Source organism: Falco peregrinus, chromosome 2 (assembly GCF_023634155.1).
Source record: "Falco peregrinus isolate bFalPer1 chromosome 2, bFalPer1.pri, whole genome shotgun sequence".
In the NCBI taxonomy this organism is placed as follows: domain Eukaryota; kingdom Metazoa; phylum Chordata; class Aves; order Falconiformes; family Falconidae; genus Falco; species Falco peregrinus.
In genome coordinates, this window is record NC_073722.1 from 126,994,197 (window position 1) to 127,012,643 (window position 18,447).

Here is an 18,447-nt window from a genome sequence, read left to right on the forward strand (position 1 = left end):
GCGCGCGCTTGTGCGCTGGGCCTTGGGGGCGGGGGCGGGATTTCCGGCGGGGCGGTGGCAGCGCGATGCGGGTGCGCGTGCGGACCTGGCACGGCGTGGCCTCCTGGCTGTGGGTGGCCAACGACGAGAACTGCGGGATCTGCCGGATGGCCTTCAACGGCTGCTGCCCCGACTGTGAGTGCGGCGCCGGGCGGGCGGGCGGGCGGGCGGGCGGGCGGGCCTAGCGGTCCGTCCGCGCCGGGCCTGACGGCCTGTCCATGCCGCAGGCAAGGTGCCCGGCGACGACTGCCCGCTGGTGTGGGGGCAGTGCTCGCACTGCTTCCACATGCACTGCATCCTCAAGTGGCTGAACTCGCAGCAGGTCCAGCAGCACTGCCCCATGTGCCGGCAGGAGTGGAAGTTCAAGGAGTGATGGCCCGTTACACCAGCCGGCGGCGAGGGGGGCTGGCGCCGGTTCCCGCCGCCGGCCGCGCTCCCGGCTGGGCCGCCCTCAATAAACGTGCGACCGCCTCTCCGGTGTCCCGTGTCCCGCTGCGGTCGGGGTCGGTGCTCGCGGCGGGGGGGACGCGGCGGCGGAGGACGGCTCTGCGGGGCGCGGGAGGGTCCATGCCAGGGCGCGCCCCGAGCCTTACCCGGTCCCGGCGGGCAGAGCCCCTTGGCGGCCCGGGCAGCGAGCGGCTCTTTCCCCGCGGGCGCCACCGCCCCGAGAGGGCAGGGCCTCCGCCTGGCGATGGAGGCGGTGGCCCCGGAGCGCTGCGGTCCTGCCAGCCCGGTTTGGTCGGGGCAGGTCCCCGAGCTGCCCAACAGCAGTGGGAGGTCAGGGAGGGCAAAACCCTGGTCCTGCCTGGAGATGCAGTGAAGCAGCCTCTACACAGCAGCAGAGCAGCAGCAGCAGCAAGGGCTTGCCTGGGCCTGCAGGGGCAACCGTCTGTGAGGAGCCTTGGATGAGCAGACACGCAGTGTCGCCTGTGCTCACCACATCGTGGGGATGGGGCTGCCGTTCCTGCCGCAGGCACCCGAGGGGCTCCATCAAGGAGGGCAGGAGGCTCCAGGTTCTGCAGTCACTCCAGCCTGGTGCTCGGCAGGGAGTGCTCCCCAATGGGTGGGTGTCTTGGCTCGTCACAGATAACACATCAGTGTACTGGCATTTCGGTAATGAACACAGGCTCTGGGATTAGCAACTACGCAGCCATGAGACCTCACACTCCACAGCTGATCAGACCCCACTGCAGCCCCTCCAGGCAGCAGGACAGACCCACCACAACTGCTCGCAGACACTGCTTTGGCATACATGAAGCCAGCAGCAGAATTCAGGTCACCTCCACCCTCTGCACGCACCATGGTCACCTGCCTGGTGAACTGCTGAGACACTCACCTTTCCAGTGCCAATTGTGCTGCTGTTTTAGAATCCAGAAAGCATAAAACGCCAAAACACAGTAAAGCTAAGGCCTCCCTCACACTGTCTAGACCAATTTTCTAGAGGATTCAGGAAAAAACCTCCTCCCACAAGGAGAACAAATGGCTTCTAGCCAGAGTGATCCCTATCCCCTGTACCAGAACAAACCCAACATGCCCCAGCGCTCAGACTGGGCTTTCCAAAGCCAACATGCTTGTTCTGTGGGCACAGCAGTGTCTTCCTGGCTCCCACCCACAGCTCCAGGGAAAAGCTGCTGCTTGAAGAATCTCCAGCGGGGATTCTGCCCCCCTTCTGCTACCCAGGCTCAAGCCCCAAAGAGACCAACACACAAAACTCTTCAACATTTTATTAGTGATCAGCAACATAAGTTTACAACAGAGAGGACAACAGAACCGGCACGGAAAGACTGTACAACATGGCGCAGGGAGCGGCCCAGGACACCCACCACAGCACCCTGGAATGTAAGAGGCAGAAAGGGGCTCAGCCCAGCACCCATTTCTTCAGGCCCCGCACCTCCCCACAGGGGCATGTGTGCTGCATGTCAGCCCTCATGAGCCACCATGAGACTTCAGCTGACAAGGTCCCTCCCTTGGGTAACCGTCAGGCACAAGCTGGGCTCTGGCAGCAGCAGCAAGCAGAGCTCTGAGCAAGGCCTACATGCAACACCTGGCACTACTGCCTCACAACAGGAACAGCCTTTGGCAAAAGCCCACAGAGTTCCCACTCCTCTTGTGCAGAGGAACGCCTCAACCCACCAGGGAAAGCACAAAATCGAGGGTCCCTGTGCTGCCAGGTGCCATACTGCTGCTTGTTACTGGGGCAGCAAACAATTTGCTGGCCGCAGTGACAGCGGAGAGAGGCTTTATCCAGCTAAACCCAAAGTAGCTTTGGGTCTGGTATCTGTGCAGAGGCAGCAGCTGGGAGAGGCAGCACAGCGAACCCCCAAGCACAGGACCCGTCAGGACCTGCAGCAGCCAGCACACCGATGGCCTGGTGTCCCTAACCGAAAACTCACAGGAGGAACTGCAGGTGCCATGTCCTTTCCCTGGGAAGGCCGAGGCCACTCTTCCCAGCCTGTCCAGCCACCCTACACCACTGCCCAAAGGGCCACCCTGGAATGCAGACTGGTCAGGACAGCCAAAGGTGGAGGGCCAGAGGGCCTGGGCAGCTGCTCCGTTTCCCTCCTACTAAAAGCCAGAAATGGCAGAAGGTAAAAGCACATCAACATGTTAAAACATTAGTTATAATTAAAACTGCTTTTTTTTTTTCTTTTGCCAACTCTTCTCCTGGGAAAGGGGATGGGCGCTGATTAACTGAGGAAAAACTAGGCAGCAGGATCCCAACTCATTATAGCTGCATAATTAGTGCAGGAGGAGCTAGGACAGAAAAGGGTGGGACAGCACATCCTGCATGCCAGCAGCAGTGTCCCCATTGGGGGTCCCCCCTCAAAGAGCTGTCTGCTTCTCAAAAGGGTGAGGCTGCAGCACTCTGTGACCCATGTGTCCACTCTGCTGGCCTAGTGCTTCTCGTCTTCCAGTCTTTTCATGGCCTCCAGCACAGCCAGCTCTTTTGCTTCCTTCTTCTGGTTCCTAGCTTCAAATTCCAGCCTGCATCAATCACAAAATGCCACATGATTCTCATCCATCCATCTCTAGTAGACTAAAAGCACCTGGAGCATGGGAGCACTGGTTCCTCCTACGCTGCTTTGTCCTATGAGTACTTCAGAAACCTCACCAGTAACCCCTGGACTCCTCTTCAAGAGTCAGTACCCAGAGCTTCCCACGGCTGTTACCGTCACTCTGAAGTTCCAGGCTCCCACACTGGTCAGACACCTGTTTCTCCCCCTGTGGAAGATGCTGCTGTTCTGAGCTTGGTCTGTCCTGGGACAGACCACTTAGTGCCGTAATAGCAAAATCTAGTTTATCGCTGACCTGAGCCAAGGTCACTGCAGGTGAAGGGCTCAGGCCTAAAAGAGCAAAGCTCTGAAAGAAGCAACATGCTTCCTTCCCCAAGAATACATCAAGGAAATGTTATCAATAATAGAGAAGGAAGAAAAATAAAACGTGCTCCAAAGCGCATTCTGACAGCAGAGTTTAGCTGTTCCTTTTCCTGTAGAGTCCAGTACATCCACATCTAAGTAACCTGCCCAAACTATGGAAGATGAAGGACCAGTTAACTGACTCTGTGCCTTTAGATAACCCCTTCTCTTCCTGTCCTATTAATTAGTCCTCCGCCAAGCTGGATGGAACAGTATGCAACAGAAGTGGAAGATGAAGAAGAAAGCCAACCTGTTCTTGATGATTCTTTGCACAATCAAATCTGTGGTGAGGTTGCTGCCACTGTCCACCAGCTGGAAGATGCTACGTCTCTTCGGTTCCTGTGAACAAACACAGCAAACTCAGCTGTGAAAAACACGCAGGACCTCTGGGTCTACAGCTCAGTAGTGAAAGCTGAGCAGAAGTCACGGCAGGTCCCTGTGGGCACCTGGCCAGGCACAATACAAAATGATCTCCTAGGAGGCAGAATAAATAATTACTGAAAGCAAAGCTTAATGTATATGGGAGCTGCCCAGGACTGGCATAGAGCAAAGATTACAGGGCTTCTCACTCTGACATAAAAGCATCAGAAACAGGCAAAATAAAACAGTGACTAAAAACAGAGCTGTGGTGAATAATTTACAAGCTTTGCTCCAAGTAGCTGCCCTCAGGCAGGGGTGGATGAAAACCAGCATCACCTGCCAAGGACTTGCTTGGGTAGCATCCTCTGCAATACAAATTCTCAGCTCAGGAACACAAAGCCAAGCATGCTGTATCTATGAAATACTGACAAAGAAGCACAGACAACATCAGCTAGTAGCTTACCTCGTATGGATCAGAACCGTCCTTGTCTGGCACCACCTCAGTCATCCCGTGACATACAAGTGTTACCTGGAGAAGGACATAAAGTCACTGACAGGATCCAAAAAGATGACAGGAACTTTCCCTGTGTTGCCCTCACTGCTGCACAGCCTGGAGACGAGCAAAGCCACCTCTCCTGTACCAGGCTTGGCAGGGCATCTGGAACTCCCTGTAATCCAGCTGAGCAGGACCATCTCTCTTCTACATCCCTGTGTTTTCCTGCACCACTTTAGCTCCCTAAGCACATCACACAGCAACACCTTCACGTCCATCTATATGCCAAGACTCTCACCCTGAAGTGATCCAGCAGATCAGCAGTGACAGCGTATGGGGCTCCAATCACCACTTCCGAGACATACTAGAAAAGAAACCAGGTAGAGTCCAGATTTAAAAACCCCCAAACCTACAAAAACACAACCCCAAAACAGAGGCCAGCCTGCTTCCCAAACAGACCTGAGCAGGTCAGCTGATTATAGAGTTCAGAACTCAAATAAGGGAACAGGAAAGTGGGTTTAGTAGTCACTGCTTGTCACACAGCATCTTTTTTCTCCACTAAAGTATAAGCTTTCTGGTAGTGCATCTATAAGCAAACCCAAAAGTTAGTTTCTCAGGGCACACATTCCTGGGCCTCCCCACATTTCATTCCCAGGTATTTTCTCCCCTGATGCAGGTAGCAGAGAGTTTTCTACAACATATCTGTCTTTGCACAAATAGAGTAGTGCTCTGCAAGGCATCCTGCCTCTTCAGTGCCAGTGGAACGGAGATGGAAAAGTTCAACAGCTCAGGTCAGCCAGGATGAGAGGAGCCTAGCAATCCTTCCCAAGAGCACGCCAGCACCTCTGGTAGCCAAAACGATCACCCTTGTCTTTGCCTTCTCAGTGCATGCCAAAGAACTCATGCAAAATTGTTGGCTTCAGGTGAACGCCACACAGCTCCGGGCAATTTCTGGAACAGCACAGAGGCACCTACCCGACAGACTCTTACCCTACAGGCCAAGACACTGAGTGTTCTCTCATGGATGTTCATGATGGGATAGTTCTTCCCTTTGTAGCGATTTACTTCCTAAAGCAAAGCACCAGGCACAATCAGAAGAGACACAAAGCAATGCCCTTCTCCCAACATGAAAACCCTGTTTTGACAAGCACAGCTTGCTTGTTTCAGAAAGAACAGGGGCCAAGCTGCTCTGTCTTTGGACCATGTTATATACAGACCTGATCAAAATGCAGCCCAGCAATGATGTAGGGTTTCTCTGCCAGCTGGTGAACCTTCTCCAGGAAATCTACATGCCCAATATCTGTAGACCTATTTAAGGAACTGAAGCTAACACTGAAAAGAGGGAAAAGAAGACACAGACAGATGCACCGAAAAACGACAGTGGGAGACAGGAATCCCAAGGACTTTATTTTTGTGTTACTCTCTGCCTATGGCCTTTCTTCCTTCTTGGGCTCCACTTTCTGGAGGTTCAGGGCAAAGCCAGACATCTTTTCAGCTCCACCTTATAGGGACTCAACTTTGCCTCTGTCCAGAATTTCTACTTGTTTCGGGTGTTCTGGCACAAGGACTCAAAGACTGTCGCAGGGACAAAGTGTCTGCTCCAGTTGCCCTGTGCAGTCACTCTTCTACGACAGCCAGTCCTCAAGAGGGACTACAGTGTGATCACTAGAGCATGGAGATGTCCAACTGTCTTCCTGAAACCCTGCAAAGCCACAAATCTCTCTAGAGAGGAGCTATAGCTCCTTTCTCAGTGTCCTGTGACTGAGAAACTGACAGTAAGAACTCCTGTGTCCTCCCTCACATACAGAGAGAAATACAGGGAAAAAAAGAAGGGGGGGGGGGGCGGGGGGGGAGGGGAGAGAGGCAAATATCTTAATCTGCTGCCTCAAAACACAAAAACATCAAACAACTACTTTCCTGACAAAACAAGAGTCAAGGATACGGAACAGGTCGAAGGCTCCAGCCACGTAGATGATCGTGTCCCCTGGCTGTGGTTCCTTCCCTGATGCAAACTGGATTATCTTCTGAGATGTCTGTAGGAACTGTGAGACACCAGTCCAGGGACTGTGCCCTTTTGGCCCCTGGGAAAACACACGCCACACTTTTCCTTTTCAGGCTCTGGGAAGGGGTTTAGCCAACACACAGAACACTGCTGCAGGCAATTTCTAGCCTTAATTTGCTACCAAGTATCACAACTCTTAGCAGCTTGGACCTTCTAAATTCCTGGCACCAGACATTTATGTGATCTCACAAACCCCCTTTTTGTTCTGCCAAACAGTCTAAATAGTCCCCTCAACAGCCAGCTAAGGAGATGCTGAGAAGAAAGCTCAGGAAGGAGGAAGGCAACAGGGCAGTCTCGAAGTTCCAGGAGAGGCAAGGCTTACTAAGGGAGACAACACACAACCTACCTACACTCTTCTCAAGCCTTCAGGCAGCTACCCACTGACCTGGCTGACGGGTGCCTAGCCGGGAGGGGATCGCCCACACCCCCAGCAAGGGCCAGATCCCAGCGCCGGAGAAACAGAAAACGGAGCTTTATCCCCACCACGTGGCAGTTTTGGAAACAGCCACCGAGTCAGCCGCTCCGGCACCTGCTTTGCTCCCCTAAAACTAGCTGGTCTACCAGCCTTGAAAGAACAAAGGCAACTCGACCAGGGCAAGCCATACACACGGCAGCATGCAGAAGGGGGCTCAGCTGGCAGGGGTCATGCAGGGTACCTGGTGCCCAGACACTCTCCCCAAAGCCAAGCACCAGGAAACAGCCACGCCAGACCAACAAGCCCCATAAAGCCTGCTCAAAAAACCCAACATGGTGGGGAACAGAGAGGATGATTCAGCCTGGTGAGCAAAGCCCCTGTGTGTAAAAAATGACTTACTCAAGCTGTAGGTCCAGGTGCTCACTGAGGGACAATGCAACAGCCAGGGAGAAAAAAAAAAACGAACAACAAGCAACCCCTGCCCAGGGGCCGATAGCTCTGTAGAGAGAGCCCAAGATACAAGCTGGACACGACAGCAGAGAACCCCAGGAGGACTGCTCTGCTACTTGAAGATCAACCACGTGAAATCTGCAGTACAGCATGCTAGCTACGTGCCTGCTATGTGAATGCTTCCCAGACCTAATGCAACACCTTTAAAAACATCAGCACTAAAAGGAGCATCCACGGAGGCTCTTCCTAGGCTGGAACTATGGGCACTTGGGTCCCAAAGAAAGCAGCAATAATTTACAAGCAAGCTAGAAAAACAGCAAAGTCTCAGTGGGTGCAGCAGCCCTGTGGTGCCGCTGAAGGACAGTTCACTCGCTGGCCCTGTGTGGCCACACCTGTCTATTGACTGACTAAGGCAGCTACTTCACAGGGGCAGCAGACATTTACTGACGTTACTACTAAATGTGAGGGGAAAAAACCCAAGCCTGCAACACAGGCCAGAAAACACATCGGGAATCCTTCTCAGACAGGACAACAACCAGACGTCCACAACCAGAACTCACATTACCTTCCCAAAGTTGTCAGTGTGCTTCCGATAGTCTAGGTCCTCATCCTGAAGGGAGATAAAGAGTCAAAATGTTTAAGCTCATCCAACCAAGAACATGCTTGCATATGGCAGAAGTGCTAGGAAGCCCAGGCTCAGACTGCACACCATTGATCCCTGGCACTGAATGCTGACAAACCAGTTAATATCTAAACCAGTCATGTCCCAGCATGAGTCAGATGAAACGTGCCCCTATCTGATCCCAGTCTGGCAACGCACAGCAGCTGTGGTTCTTGCATACCTACATCCTCTCTCAACTATGTAACCCCTGCCTGGACAGCGTCCCTCCTTCTTCCAAAGACACTCCACTAGAGCCAGGCTCAGATCTCTGCAGACAACTAGTAGCACTGTGCCAGACCTTGACGTGAACTTAGATATTACAGCTAAGCTGGTATAACAGCTCAGCACATTAAAAGATATCCCTCAACTCCTGAATTCTCTTGTGGGCCCCTTGTCTCATCCCAGCTGTTATCTAGGTGACTCCGTCCACTAGGTTGCTTGTTTATCAAGCCAATTCAACTCATTAACCAACATCAAACTACTTATTTTATTTTCCTTTAGTTAGGTTAGCTATCTACCAGGTAGTGAGCTGAGGAGATTCAAGAAAGGTCTGGTAAGACTAGAGAAAGCAGAAGGCAGAAGCATGCAGCTCAGTGGGAAGGAAGAGGACTTTCCAATTCTGGCAGCACAGGGCCAACAGATCAACGTGGCTGTACTACATAGTTTCACCCTGGGAGAAGCCATAGGCTCGCCTGTAGTACCCATAATGTTCCTGAAGCCCACGCCAGTCACAAGGGATCAAAGCTTTTATCCCTCCACACCTTTCCGAAGCAGCATGGGCTGAGATCACACTGCAATCTCACACAGGCTTAAGCAAACATAAGCAGGTTGTTTTGCTGCCACTGCCTGTAATCAGCTTGTCACTTCTCTGTGCACCCAGGAGCCAGACCCAGGAGCTCTACTGCCATTTGGGACAGCAAAAGGGAAGAGCTGGCATATGCCCTGGACTTCAAACTCCCACCCAAAGCCTCTGACTCACTATGTTGCTGTGGTGAGCCTTAGTCATGAGCAGCATGCGGCCAACGAGGTCGGTAGTGGACACACCTTGGGTGCGTTTGCATTCCCTGCAGGGAGACAAGCAAAGGATAAAGCAGAAGCCACAGAAGCATGTGCCTCTTCCCACCATTACCACAGGAACACCTGCAACACCTGATAAATCCAAACCAGGGGCAGTCCTGAGAAAGTCCTCCTTCTACCTGCTCTTGATATAATCAAGTACAGCTTTCATTTGCAGAGCCTCTGCATCTTCTTCATGCCTTAGCAACTGCTCATGCGAGGAAAACTTACCTTGCACAGACTTCCCAACAGAGCTAACTCCCAGGGAGGCTTCAAGACCAGAGCCAGCATCTGCCAGGAGCAGGAAGGCCCTGCCAGTCAGCTGCTGGTCTGCAACACTTCCCAAAGCCAAAACAGTGGGAGCAACTGAAGTTCTGACACACGTTACAGCAAAATTAGAAGTGTGACCTGAATATAGCTGTGTTTCACCTGACTTCCCTTCAGGGCACAAACTCCCAGAAGCTCTGTCCAAAACAGGATAAGAAGGTAAACTGTTACCTGTATCGCCCTGCTGTCTTCACTTCCTCATAGGTATCCTTGCCATCTATCGTTAAGGTGATGTCATCTACAGAGAGAGAAAAGCCTCAGAACTGCACTCCAAGCCTTCCTGCATGAAAGCCATTTTAGAACGACAGCAGCAGCTGAACATGTCTGGCACATAAACCAGATGAGAACTCCTGCAATCCAAATCCCTGCACATACACAGGGATACATCCCACAACCCATGGAAACACCAGGGGTTTGCAAGACTACCCTGTCTGTGGAGACAGGCACATTCCTGGATGCTAAACACCATTAGCCATCTGGTCCACTTTTTAGACAGTCCCGAAAATCTGAGCCAGTTGCCCTTGTAGCGAATCCAGCAGCAGGCATGAATGAATTATTGTCTGAACGACAGTTAACAGCTACCATCACCCTTGGTGTTAAAAAGCACCTTAACTTCTCTAGAACTGGTTTTAGCTCTTGGTTTACGTTGTTACAACTTTTTCAGTCAATTAAACAGTCCTCCAACAGCCAGTTCTTCCCCTCAGTGATGGCACTTCTGCAGTGACATCAAGCACCCTTCTACAGAGTTAATTCCTGTTCATCTTTGGCACAGTTCCCAGCTCACTCTATTAACACCACCTCTCACATACTTTTAGTGATAGCACGAAATCTTCGCAAGTGAAAACCTAAGCTGGCTTTTGCTTGCCAGAAGACCCAGTTTACAGCGCAGGTGGCAGCTCACAAGCTCACCCTCTCTCATAGCCGGGTGGCATGCTCAGGGAAGCAGTGGAGCTCTTCTAAAACCCCATACCCTCATCGCAGGGCACAGGGACAGAAAACATCCTGCAAGCATGGCTCTGTGCACCAGGAGAGAGCCAGAAACAGCAGGCTTGCTGCCTGTCACCTTCCCGGTTAAGCTTAGCTATTTCAAAACTTGTCTTTTGCACTAACACAGCCTGGCAAAACTACAGCACGCAAGGGCATTATTCAGGGAGAAGCACTGAATGATTTGGCAGAGGGGATAAATGCAGGGCAACTGGAGTAAAGGCCACGAGCACTTCTCTGTTGCCATAATCTCTCACCAAGTCTGGTAAGGGGTCACATACCTCAAACACATTCAGAGCAGGCAGTTACCAAGGAATTCGATAATTACCCCATCCACGTGAAAAAGCCTATCTATCTTACAGAAGATTAACGATTTATTTACATTTAATGAAATACTTGGCGTATCGATAACAGGTGGCTGGGATCAGATGAGGAACGATACGTGAAATGGGTGCAAAGACTACTCCTGATTAAACTAATAAAATACCTTCAGAGGGCTAGGGAGGAGGGGCTGAGGCTGCACGAACACAAGCAGCAGTCCCAGAAAGGGACAGAGTACAAAAGCAAGAATGTTTCCTCAGAACACTGGTGCTCTTCCGTGACTGTAAACTGAAATGTGTTCATAATAAGAACTAGGTCTCTGACCACACAGTCAGCTAAGCCCTCAAACAGCTTATCAGCTGGATAAAGAGAGAGAAGCTTTTCAGATCTGATCTCATCCCAGGATAAGCAGATATAAACATGATTGTATTTCTGCACACTTACCTTTTTAACAGCATTTTCACATTTAAGTTTTGTAATGACTTTCCCCTGTGCACAATTCCTGCTAGTGCTAAGGGCAGCCTCAGGATAACCATCAGACAATGCATTTCACCTTTGTAAGCGAAAGGGATAGTTAAAACTGAGGGATCTGGATGCTTTTAGGGTGCCTAGCACACAGAAGCATTTCTCCAGAATACAAGAGCAGAAGTAGCCGTACTGCCCAGTGTAGGCGTTTGGCAAGACAGATCTCTGTGCACACCAAGTAGCCCTGATGGCTAACCCTAGCCAGAACGCTCCTTGGTTTGCAGCAGGGAAATGAAGAGCACACAAGCCCCAGGGGTACTGTGTTAATACAACTATCACCTCAGAATACCACTCACCACCATGCACACAGAAGTCACAGTTATATTTGTCCAGGGTTTCCAGTGTGGTGACATAGGGAGCTCCTGGAGCAATCTCATCCACCCACTTGATGGCTTGCACCATTTTGTACCTCTCTTCCTGTGTAAAGACAGGGGGGCCCTTGTGCTTGGCAATCTCCTCTGGGCAAGAAACAGAAAAACCCGGTTAGAAGCATGTACTGCAGCTACAAAGACTCTCACCTACAGGAGCCTCACTCATTTCACAGGTGGGTGAACTTCACTGCAGGCTTACTCTCAGATTGGAATTGGTTTGTGGTAGAAAAGGAAACCCCAAATAGATCAGAAAAAATTTTAATTCAGTTACATTTCCTAAGCATGTAACAAGGGCCCTGGAACGCACTCGCAAAGCACAAGGCGCTAGTGCCTCCCTGCGCCGACACCTCCTGTGGGGTGGGGGGCAACGGGACCACCTGGGCCTCCCAGCAGCCCCCGAGGGGAAATTCCCCTTGTAAACAGCAGCTTCATGCTACTCTTGGTTCACGGTAGAAAACACGCATCCGACAACCCATTTAAAATCCACCTTCATGCGCACGAGTCTGTTCCCAGCACTGAACTTCCAGATGGGCTTCAAAAGAGTTTTCTCCACACTGCAACACTGCAACCTGTTTCAGAGTGTCAGCTCTGCAGCTCACACCCACAAAACCAGACCGACTTTCAGCCGGTTTGGAGTATGGATCGCCCCTGAGGCAACAGCTGCCAGCTCCAAAGCCTCAACCCTCGTCCCGGACAGCGCGGAAGGGGCAGCCCCGGGAAAGCCACGGTTCTCGTTCCGAGGCCCCACGCCTGGCAGGGAGGCAGGAGGCAGCCTGGGGGTGCCGGGGCGTCCCTGCGCTCCCGGGGGTCACGGTGCCGTGCAGCTCTACAGGCAGTGCGGGGGGAGAAGCTGAGGAAACCTCTTACCATCCGTGTGGACTCCGACAATCAGGTAATCCCCCATGGCCCGCGCCTGGCGCAGCTGGTTCGAGTGGCCATAATGCACCATGTCATAGCTAGAAAGACAACGGCCCCGCTTCAGCCCAGGGGGCCGCCGGGCCGCGCAGCTGCAGGGGGTGACCTTCCCCGCGGGCCCGGGACCGCGCCGCTCTCCGCCGGCCCCGCCGCCACCCCGGTGACCGCGCTCCCCGCCGCCGCCTCGAGGCGCCTGGCCCGACCTCGCGCCCTGCCCGACGGCGCTCGGCGGTAGGGCCCGGGCACCGGCCCGGCCCGCCGCGATCACAGAGGAGCCGGAGGCACCAGCGCAGCCAACAGCGTTTATTTCCCCGGCCAGCGCGACAGCCCGCCCGGCCCCGGCGCCCGGCCCACTCACCAGCCGTCGCACCAGACGCGCACGGGCCGCGGCACCGCCGCTCCGCCCGCCGCGGGGCCGCCGCCGCCCGCCGCCCCGTTGCGCAGCATGGCCGCGCTGTCACCGGCGGCGCCGCCCGCCCGCAGCCGAGCGAGCGGGGCCGCCGCCCGCCTCGCCCCGCCCCGCGCCCGCCCCCGCCGCCATCTTGGGCCGCGGCCCCGCCCGCCCTCAGTGGCTCTTCCTCCGCCGGGCGCCCTTGGCGCAGCCGCGGCCCAGCCAGCCCCCGGGGCAAGTGGGCGGCGGCGGCTCCTCCCGCGGCGGCTCCTCCCGCGGCGGCGGCTCGGCGCCCGGCGGTGGGGCCACCGGCTTCCGTGAGTGCGTGCCTTCCTCCCCCGGCCGCAGCGGCTGGGCCAGCGCGAAGATGGGGTCCTGCGCCCTGCGGAGACAGGGGCGAGTGTGGCGGCAGCTGCCGGGCGGCCCCGGGCCACCCCCCGGGCCGGCCGCCGCCGGGCAGGGGGCCCCGCGCCGCTCACCGGTCGTAGCGCGGGATCTGCAGCCCCAGCTCGGCCATCAGCAGCCGCATGACGTCGTCGCAGCGGCCGTGCAGCTTCAGGGCAGCCAGGTCGTCCTTGGGGGTCCACTGCAGGGTGACACCAGTGCCGCTGCTGTGGGCGTCTTGCGCACGGGCCAGCAGCCCCCTGGCCGGAACCCCAGACGCCGCCCTGGGGCCCCTGCATGCTCCCAGGCAGCCAGGCTCACCGCACAGCAGCAGCCGTTCAGCCCAAACCCTTCCAACCCCGGGCAAAAGGCTCTCACCTGTAGGTTCACAATATAGAGCTTTGGACGACGGGTGGGTGGCTTGCTCATGCACCAAAGACGTGGGTATTTTTTCAAGACCTGCCACAGAACAGAGACTGTCAGTACAGCCAAAGGTATGCATAACTGCGAACTGTATCAGCGAGAGGAAAAGGAATGTATTACCAGGAGGGGAAAGAGGGAGGAAGAGAGACTATCACAGATGGTGGGCGAATCCTGACACCAGAGTTTACAGTTGTCTGTTTGGGAGGAGACTGCTCAGCACCAAGGTGTATCACCAAGAGGGAATGCTGCTAACAATCTTCACCGAGTCTCTAAAGTTACCTTTAAGCTGGAACCCAGACAAAGAATCACATCTGCTTTGCTTGCAGCTTCTGTTGCTGCTTCCCAGTTCAGGGGCTGTCTCAACGTCCCCTTCTCCCCAAAGTGGACGATTGTATCTCTCAACTGTGCCCCACACTTGTGGCACATCCTGCCAGTGTGATGCCTGTGCAGGGCTGTGCGCTCTGTCACATCAAATACTCGCACGTACTCTCTGTTGGGTGTACAGGAAGTGCAGACCTGGTGCAGGACAAAAATAAAAAACCCGTTATATCATTAGCATCTAGCCTGTGAAAAGCCAGGAGCCAGCCACTTCTCTCAGAAGAAAACCACCACTTTTGGGAGACAATAAACTGGAAGCAGAAGGCATCATCAGGGACCAGATGGTAAGCTGGAGAAGTTTGGAAAACCTTGACTAGCAAGTGGAATTACAGGGAGCCTGTTGGCTATGTGATAGAAGGGATTTCAGAGGTCTGGGGAAGAGCAGTCAGAAGCAGAAGGCTCTAGCAAGTAGAGAAAAAGCTACAGAGCTGAACAGAACACTTTGCTTGCGAACCTGATGGCCTGAAGATAGGAACAAAGCAGAGGCTAGCCCTTGTACTAATTCTTCTGGAGCTAGCAATACATAAATAGTTTGTTATCTTCTTGTGAGGCCACTAGACAGTAACTTTATCCTGTTCTGGCCACTCACCTCTATGTACATGTTTCCATGAAGCTCAGATATTGCTGCTCGGGGTAACCCACTCCTCAGATGCAGCCCATCACAGTTTTGAGACACCACATGCTGCACCTTGAAGATAATAAAAAATTGAGCTAACACACACACAGAAGACCAAAAGTTATTACTCAAATGCAGGTGATGCACATGTCCCTGTACACACCAAACAGCCCCGTACATCAGAGCAGAACCAACAGAAGGGAAGTGTGGAAAACAGACCTTTACGAAAACTAAATGAAAAGACTCCACCTGCTACACAGAGCTTTATGAGGTCTGGCTGACTTTACAGCCAAGTCCCCAGACCAGCCTCACCAGGAAGCAAATACAAGGTATTAAAGAAAAGGCAGCAGGGGAGAAACTACCAGAGCGATGGTGTGGAGCTAGCCTCATGAAGCTGCACGTGAGCACAGATGTTTTTCCCCCACAAGGGTATGTAGCTACCCAACTAAAAAGAGTGGTTGGGCAATATCACTAAAAGTTTTTTTCCCCTGCTGGGTTTTATTTATTATACTTAGAGGAACACAAGTGATGTGTGGAAAAAAAAATATCTTACCAGATTGTGCTTGTGTAGGCAGGCAATGCTCATATGAGTGAGTGTGGGCTCTGCCTCACTCAGATCTGTAGCCCTGACAAGAAGCAAGGGCGGGGGGGGAAAGGTGGAATTGCCGTTAGTCTCTCTTTCAGTATCAGCTCTCTGCTACACAGATCAGAATTTGTCTCCTTACCTGATGCTCCTGCCCTTCTGCAGCAACGTCCATATGCCATTAGGGCCTCTGTAGTCTGGGATTGAAGCTGCCTGTGTTACCAGGACAGAAAAATACCAATGCCTGATGGGATGGTTCATACCTCTTGTCTACAAACACATCAACCCAGTCTCACTCAGGAGAGCCAGATACACCTCGTTCACACATGCTTTTTCATTCACTTCAAGTTTTCTAACGCAGCAGCTCTCTAATCACAGGAAAACTTTTTCGTATGTTTTTTTTCCCCTCTCTCTAGCACCTCTTCTACCTTGCAGCTCTCATTTTCACCTCCAGTATTTATTTTCTCAAATTTTACCACGAGGGATTCCCTCCAGAACTCTTGACCCTTGGTACTTCCCATTTCCCTACACAAAACTCGATTCTTGAACCTTTCCTTATTTTCCCTAGACTCTGATTTCTGGTACCTTGCACTCAGCATTCTTTAGCAAAAATACTTGTCGTACGCATACACCCTGCTCCGTATTAGCAGGAAGAAAAAGGAAAATAAGGTTCCCATCTCAGAGTTCAGACAAAGTTTATCATGTGACAAGAGGCAGAACCAGGTTTCCACTTTCCCAGAGGCCACCGAAACCAAACATTTCTTAAACTGTCATAAGTTCTGATAACCATCAGATACTCCTACCTGTCCATTAACACAGACAACATTAATTAGCTAAATTGGTTTTAGGTTTTACACCAAAAGTAGTTGAAGAGACTTGAATCACAGAACAAAATCATAGAATCATTTAGATTGGAAAAGACCTTTAAGATCATTGAGTCCAACCGTTAACCCAGCACTGCCAAGCCCACCACTAAACCGCGTCTACACGTCATTTAAACACCTCCAGGGATGATGACCCAACCACCTCCCTGGGCAGCCTCTTCCAGTGCCTGACAACCCCTGCAGTGAAGAAATTTCTCCTAATATCCAATATAAATGTCCCCAGGTGCAACTTGATGCTGTTTGCTCCTGTCCTATTGCTTGTTACTTGGGGGAAGAGACTGATGCCCGCTTAGCCACAACCTCCTTGCAAGTAGCTGTAGAGGTCTCCCCTTAGCCTCCTCTTCTCCAGTTCCCAGTTCCCTCAGCCGCTCCTCATAAGACTTGTGCTCCAGACCCTTTACCAGCTCCATTGCCCTTCTTTGGCTGTGCTCCAGCACCTCAATGTCTTTCTTGTAGTGAGGGGGCCCAAAACTGAACACAGGATTCAAGGTGTGGTCTCACCAGTGCTGAGCACAGCAGACGGATCACTGCCCAGGTCCTGCTGGCCAGGATACAAGCCAGGATGCTGTTGGCCTCCATGGCAACCTGGGCACACTGCCAGCTCATCTTCAGTCGACTGCTGACTGACACCCCCAGCCTCTTTCCTGTTGCGCAGCTTTGCAGCCACACTTCCCCAAGCCCACAGCATCACATGGGGTTGTTGTGACCCATGGGCAGGACCCAGCACTGAGCCTTGTTGAACCTCACACAACTGACCTCAGCCCATCGGTCCAGCCTGCCCAGACCCCTCTGCAGAGCCTTCCTGCCCTCAAGTAGATCAACATTCCCCCCCAACTTGGTGTCATCTGCAAACTTAGTGAGGGTGCACTCAATCCACTTGTCCAGATCATTGATAAAGATACGGAACAGAACCGGCCTCAGTACTGAGCCCTGGGCAACACCACCTATAACTGGCTGCCAACTGGATTTAACTGGAATGAAGTAAGACTAGCAATCTTTTTTTAGAAGCACATTCTTCAGAGAGTCACAGAGGTGGCACAGCCTCAGAATCTCTCAGGCAGCAGGCACAACCCCAAGATGCAAACTAGCAGTTGTCTTCGTTGCAGTTTGCAGTGCAGCAGTGTTAACACGGCATCCCAGACTCGTAACACACATCATGTAGTCATTTGGAAATCATAAAAATAGTCCAAACAACATTGCTACACTCCTGAAGGAGCTCCCAAAGCTACAGCTGCTCACCCCCAAAGAATCCTACCGTACTGATCCCAGCTCCTGTATAGATGACAAGGTGCTTGGCATTCCGAACAGCAGCAGCCAGCTCAGTAGCCTTTCTCTTTAACTCCTCTGGCTCATCACATACCTAGAAAATACAACTGAGAAAGTTCACATGTTTCTGAGATACAATGCGTCACTGAATTGGAAGGCACAGGAAGATCCCTGGAAGTTTTAATACGGGCCTTGCCAGAAACAGCAGTGGAAACATTATCAGAAGTGGTTTCTAAATAAAAGAAGGTGGGGGCTGCCCATAGAAGATCAAGGGAGAGCTTCCTGGATGGCAGAATGTGCAGACCCATCCTGCCAGGTGCCGTGCCCACACAGCACACATACAGAAAACCGCACGTGTTCGGGACACACGCGCATCTGGCAACCGCTGGAAGCGCGACTGCTGCGGGGACAAGCGCAGAGCAGGCTCGGGAGGCCACAGCCTCGCAGGTCAGAGGCGCTCCCGATAACATGCCGCAGCAGCGTTTCACCGAGGCCCCGCTGCCGCCAGCCCGGTGGCCTCGGCCCCGCCCGGAGCGTGGGGCTCCCCTCCCCGCCCGCGGCCTGCTCCCCGCTTCCCACAGCGACGAGCGGCGGCCCCGCGCCCGCTGTTCCCCCAGCCGCCCACCTCCTCCTGCCGCCGGCGCAGCCGCTCGCGCCGCTTGCGGCGCCGCTCCAGCTCCCGGACGATGTCCTCGCTCTCGGCCAGCACCTGGCACTCCTCGGGGCTGCGCTCCGCCGGCGGCTTCCTCCAGATGCGGGACACCTGTCCGGTACACACGGGTGGTCACGGCGGCCCGCGGCGGCGGGGCGGGCCGGGCCGGGCCAGGCCATACCTGTCTCCGCCGGTCACGCTGCTCCTCCTGCTGAAGTATTTCGGCGCGCGCCGCTGCCTTCCGCTCCAAGCGGCTAAGGCTGCCGCCGGCCGCCATCACCCCAGAAGCACCCCGCTTCCGCCGCCTGCCGCCCCGGGGCCGCGCCGCTTCCGCTAGCCGGCCAGAGAGCTCGTGCGCCACTTCCGGCGCCACCGCCCCACGTGCGGCAGCGCCCCCCCGCGCCACGGCGGACCGCGCCCCAAGGAAGCGCCAGGCGGCGGCTGTTTGAAAGCGGTTTATTGTCACGTACAAAAC

The 18,447-nt window shown here is 53.6% G+C and overlaps 2 protein-coding genes across 10 annotated transcripts; one reads left to right on the top strand and one right to left on the bottom strand.

Moving 5' to 3' along the window:
• The first annotated feature begins 16 nt into the window (after positions 1-16).
• ANAPC11 (anaphase promoting complex subunit 11) lies at positions 17-1,674 on the top strand. 3 transcript variants are annotated; one of them, XM_055797484.1, is made up of 2 exons: positions 17-174; positions 267-471. In XM_055797484.1, exons 1-2 carry the CDS (start codon positions 66-68, stop codon positions 410-412), a joined length of 255 nt encoding a protein of 84 aa, XP_055653459.1. In that variant the 5' UTR covers positions 17-65; the 3' UTR covers positions 413-471. The 3 variants fall into 3 exon arrangements, with proteins under 3 accessions (XP_055653459.1, XP_055653457.1, XP_055653458.1); XM_055797482.1 differs by having other exon boundaries at positions 42-174; positions 362-1,674; XM_055797483.1 differs by having other exon boundaries at positions 48-174; positions 359-1,674.
• A 75-nt stretch (positions 1,675-1,749) lies between these two features.
• Positions 1,750-18,329, bottom strand: LOC101911186 (ethanolamine-phosphate cytidylyltransferase). Of its 7 annotated transcripts, none has more exons than XM_055797473.1 (21): positions 18,154-18,310; positions 17,946-18,083; positions 17,310-17,414; positions 15,313-15,383; positions 15,141-15,213; positions 14,561-14,659; positions 13,873-14,109; positions 13,549-13,629; positions 13,266-13,430; positions 12,754-13,168; positions 11,406-11,567; positions 9,451-9,517; positions 8,876-8,960; positions 7,801-7,845; positions 6,251-6,389; positions 5,526-5,608; positions 5,299-5,376; positions 4,607-4,672; positions 4,279-4,344; positions 3,706-3,794; positions 1,750-3,024 (listed from the first exon to the last, which is right to left on the bottom strand). In XM_055797473.1, exons 1-21 carry the CDS (start codon positions 18,247-18,249, stop codon positions 2,934-2,936), a joined length of 2,451 nt encoding a protein of 816 aa, XP_055653448.1. In that variant the 5' UTR covers positions 18,250-18,310; the 3' UTR covers positions 1,750-2,933. The 7 variants fall into 7 exon arrangements, with proteins under 7 accessions (XP_055653448.1, XP_055653447.1, XP_055653450.1 ...); XM_055797472.1 differs by having other exon boundaries at positions 5,284-5,376; XM_055797475.1 differs by lacking the exon at positions 7,801-7,845.
• Positions 18,330-18,447: the final 118 nt, after the last annotated feature.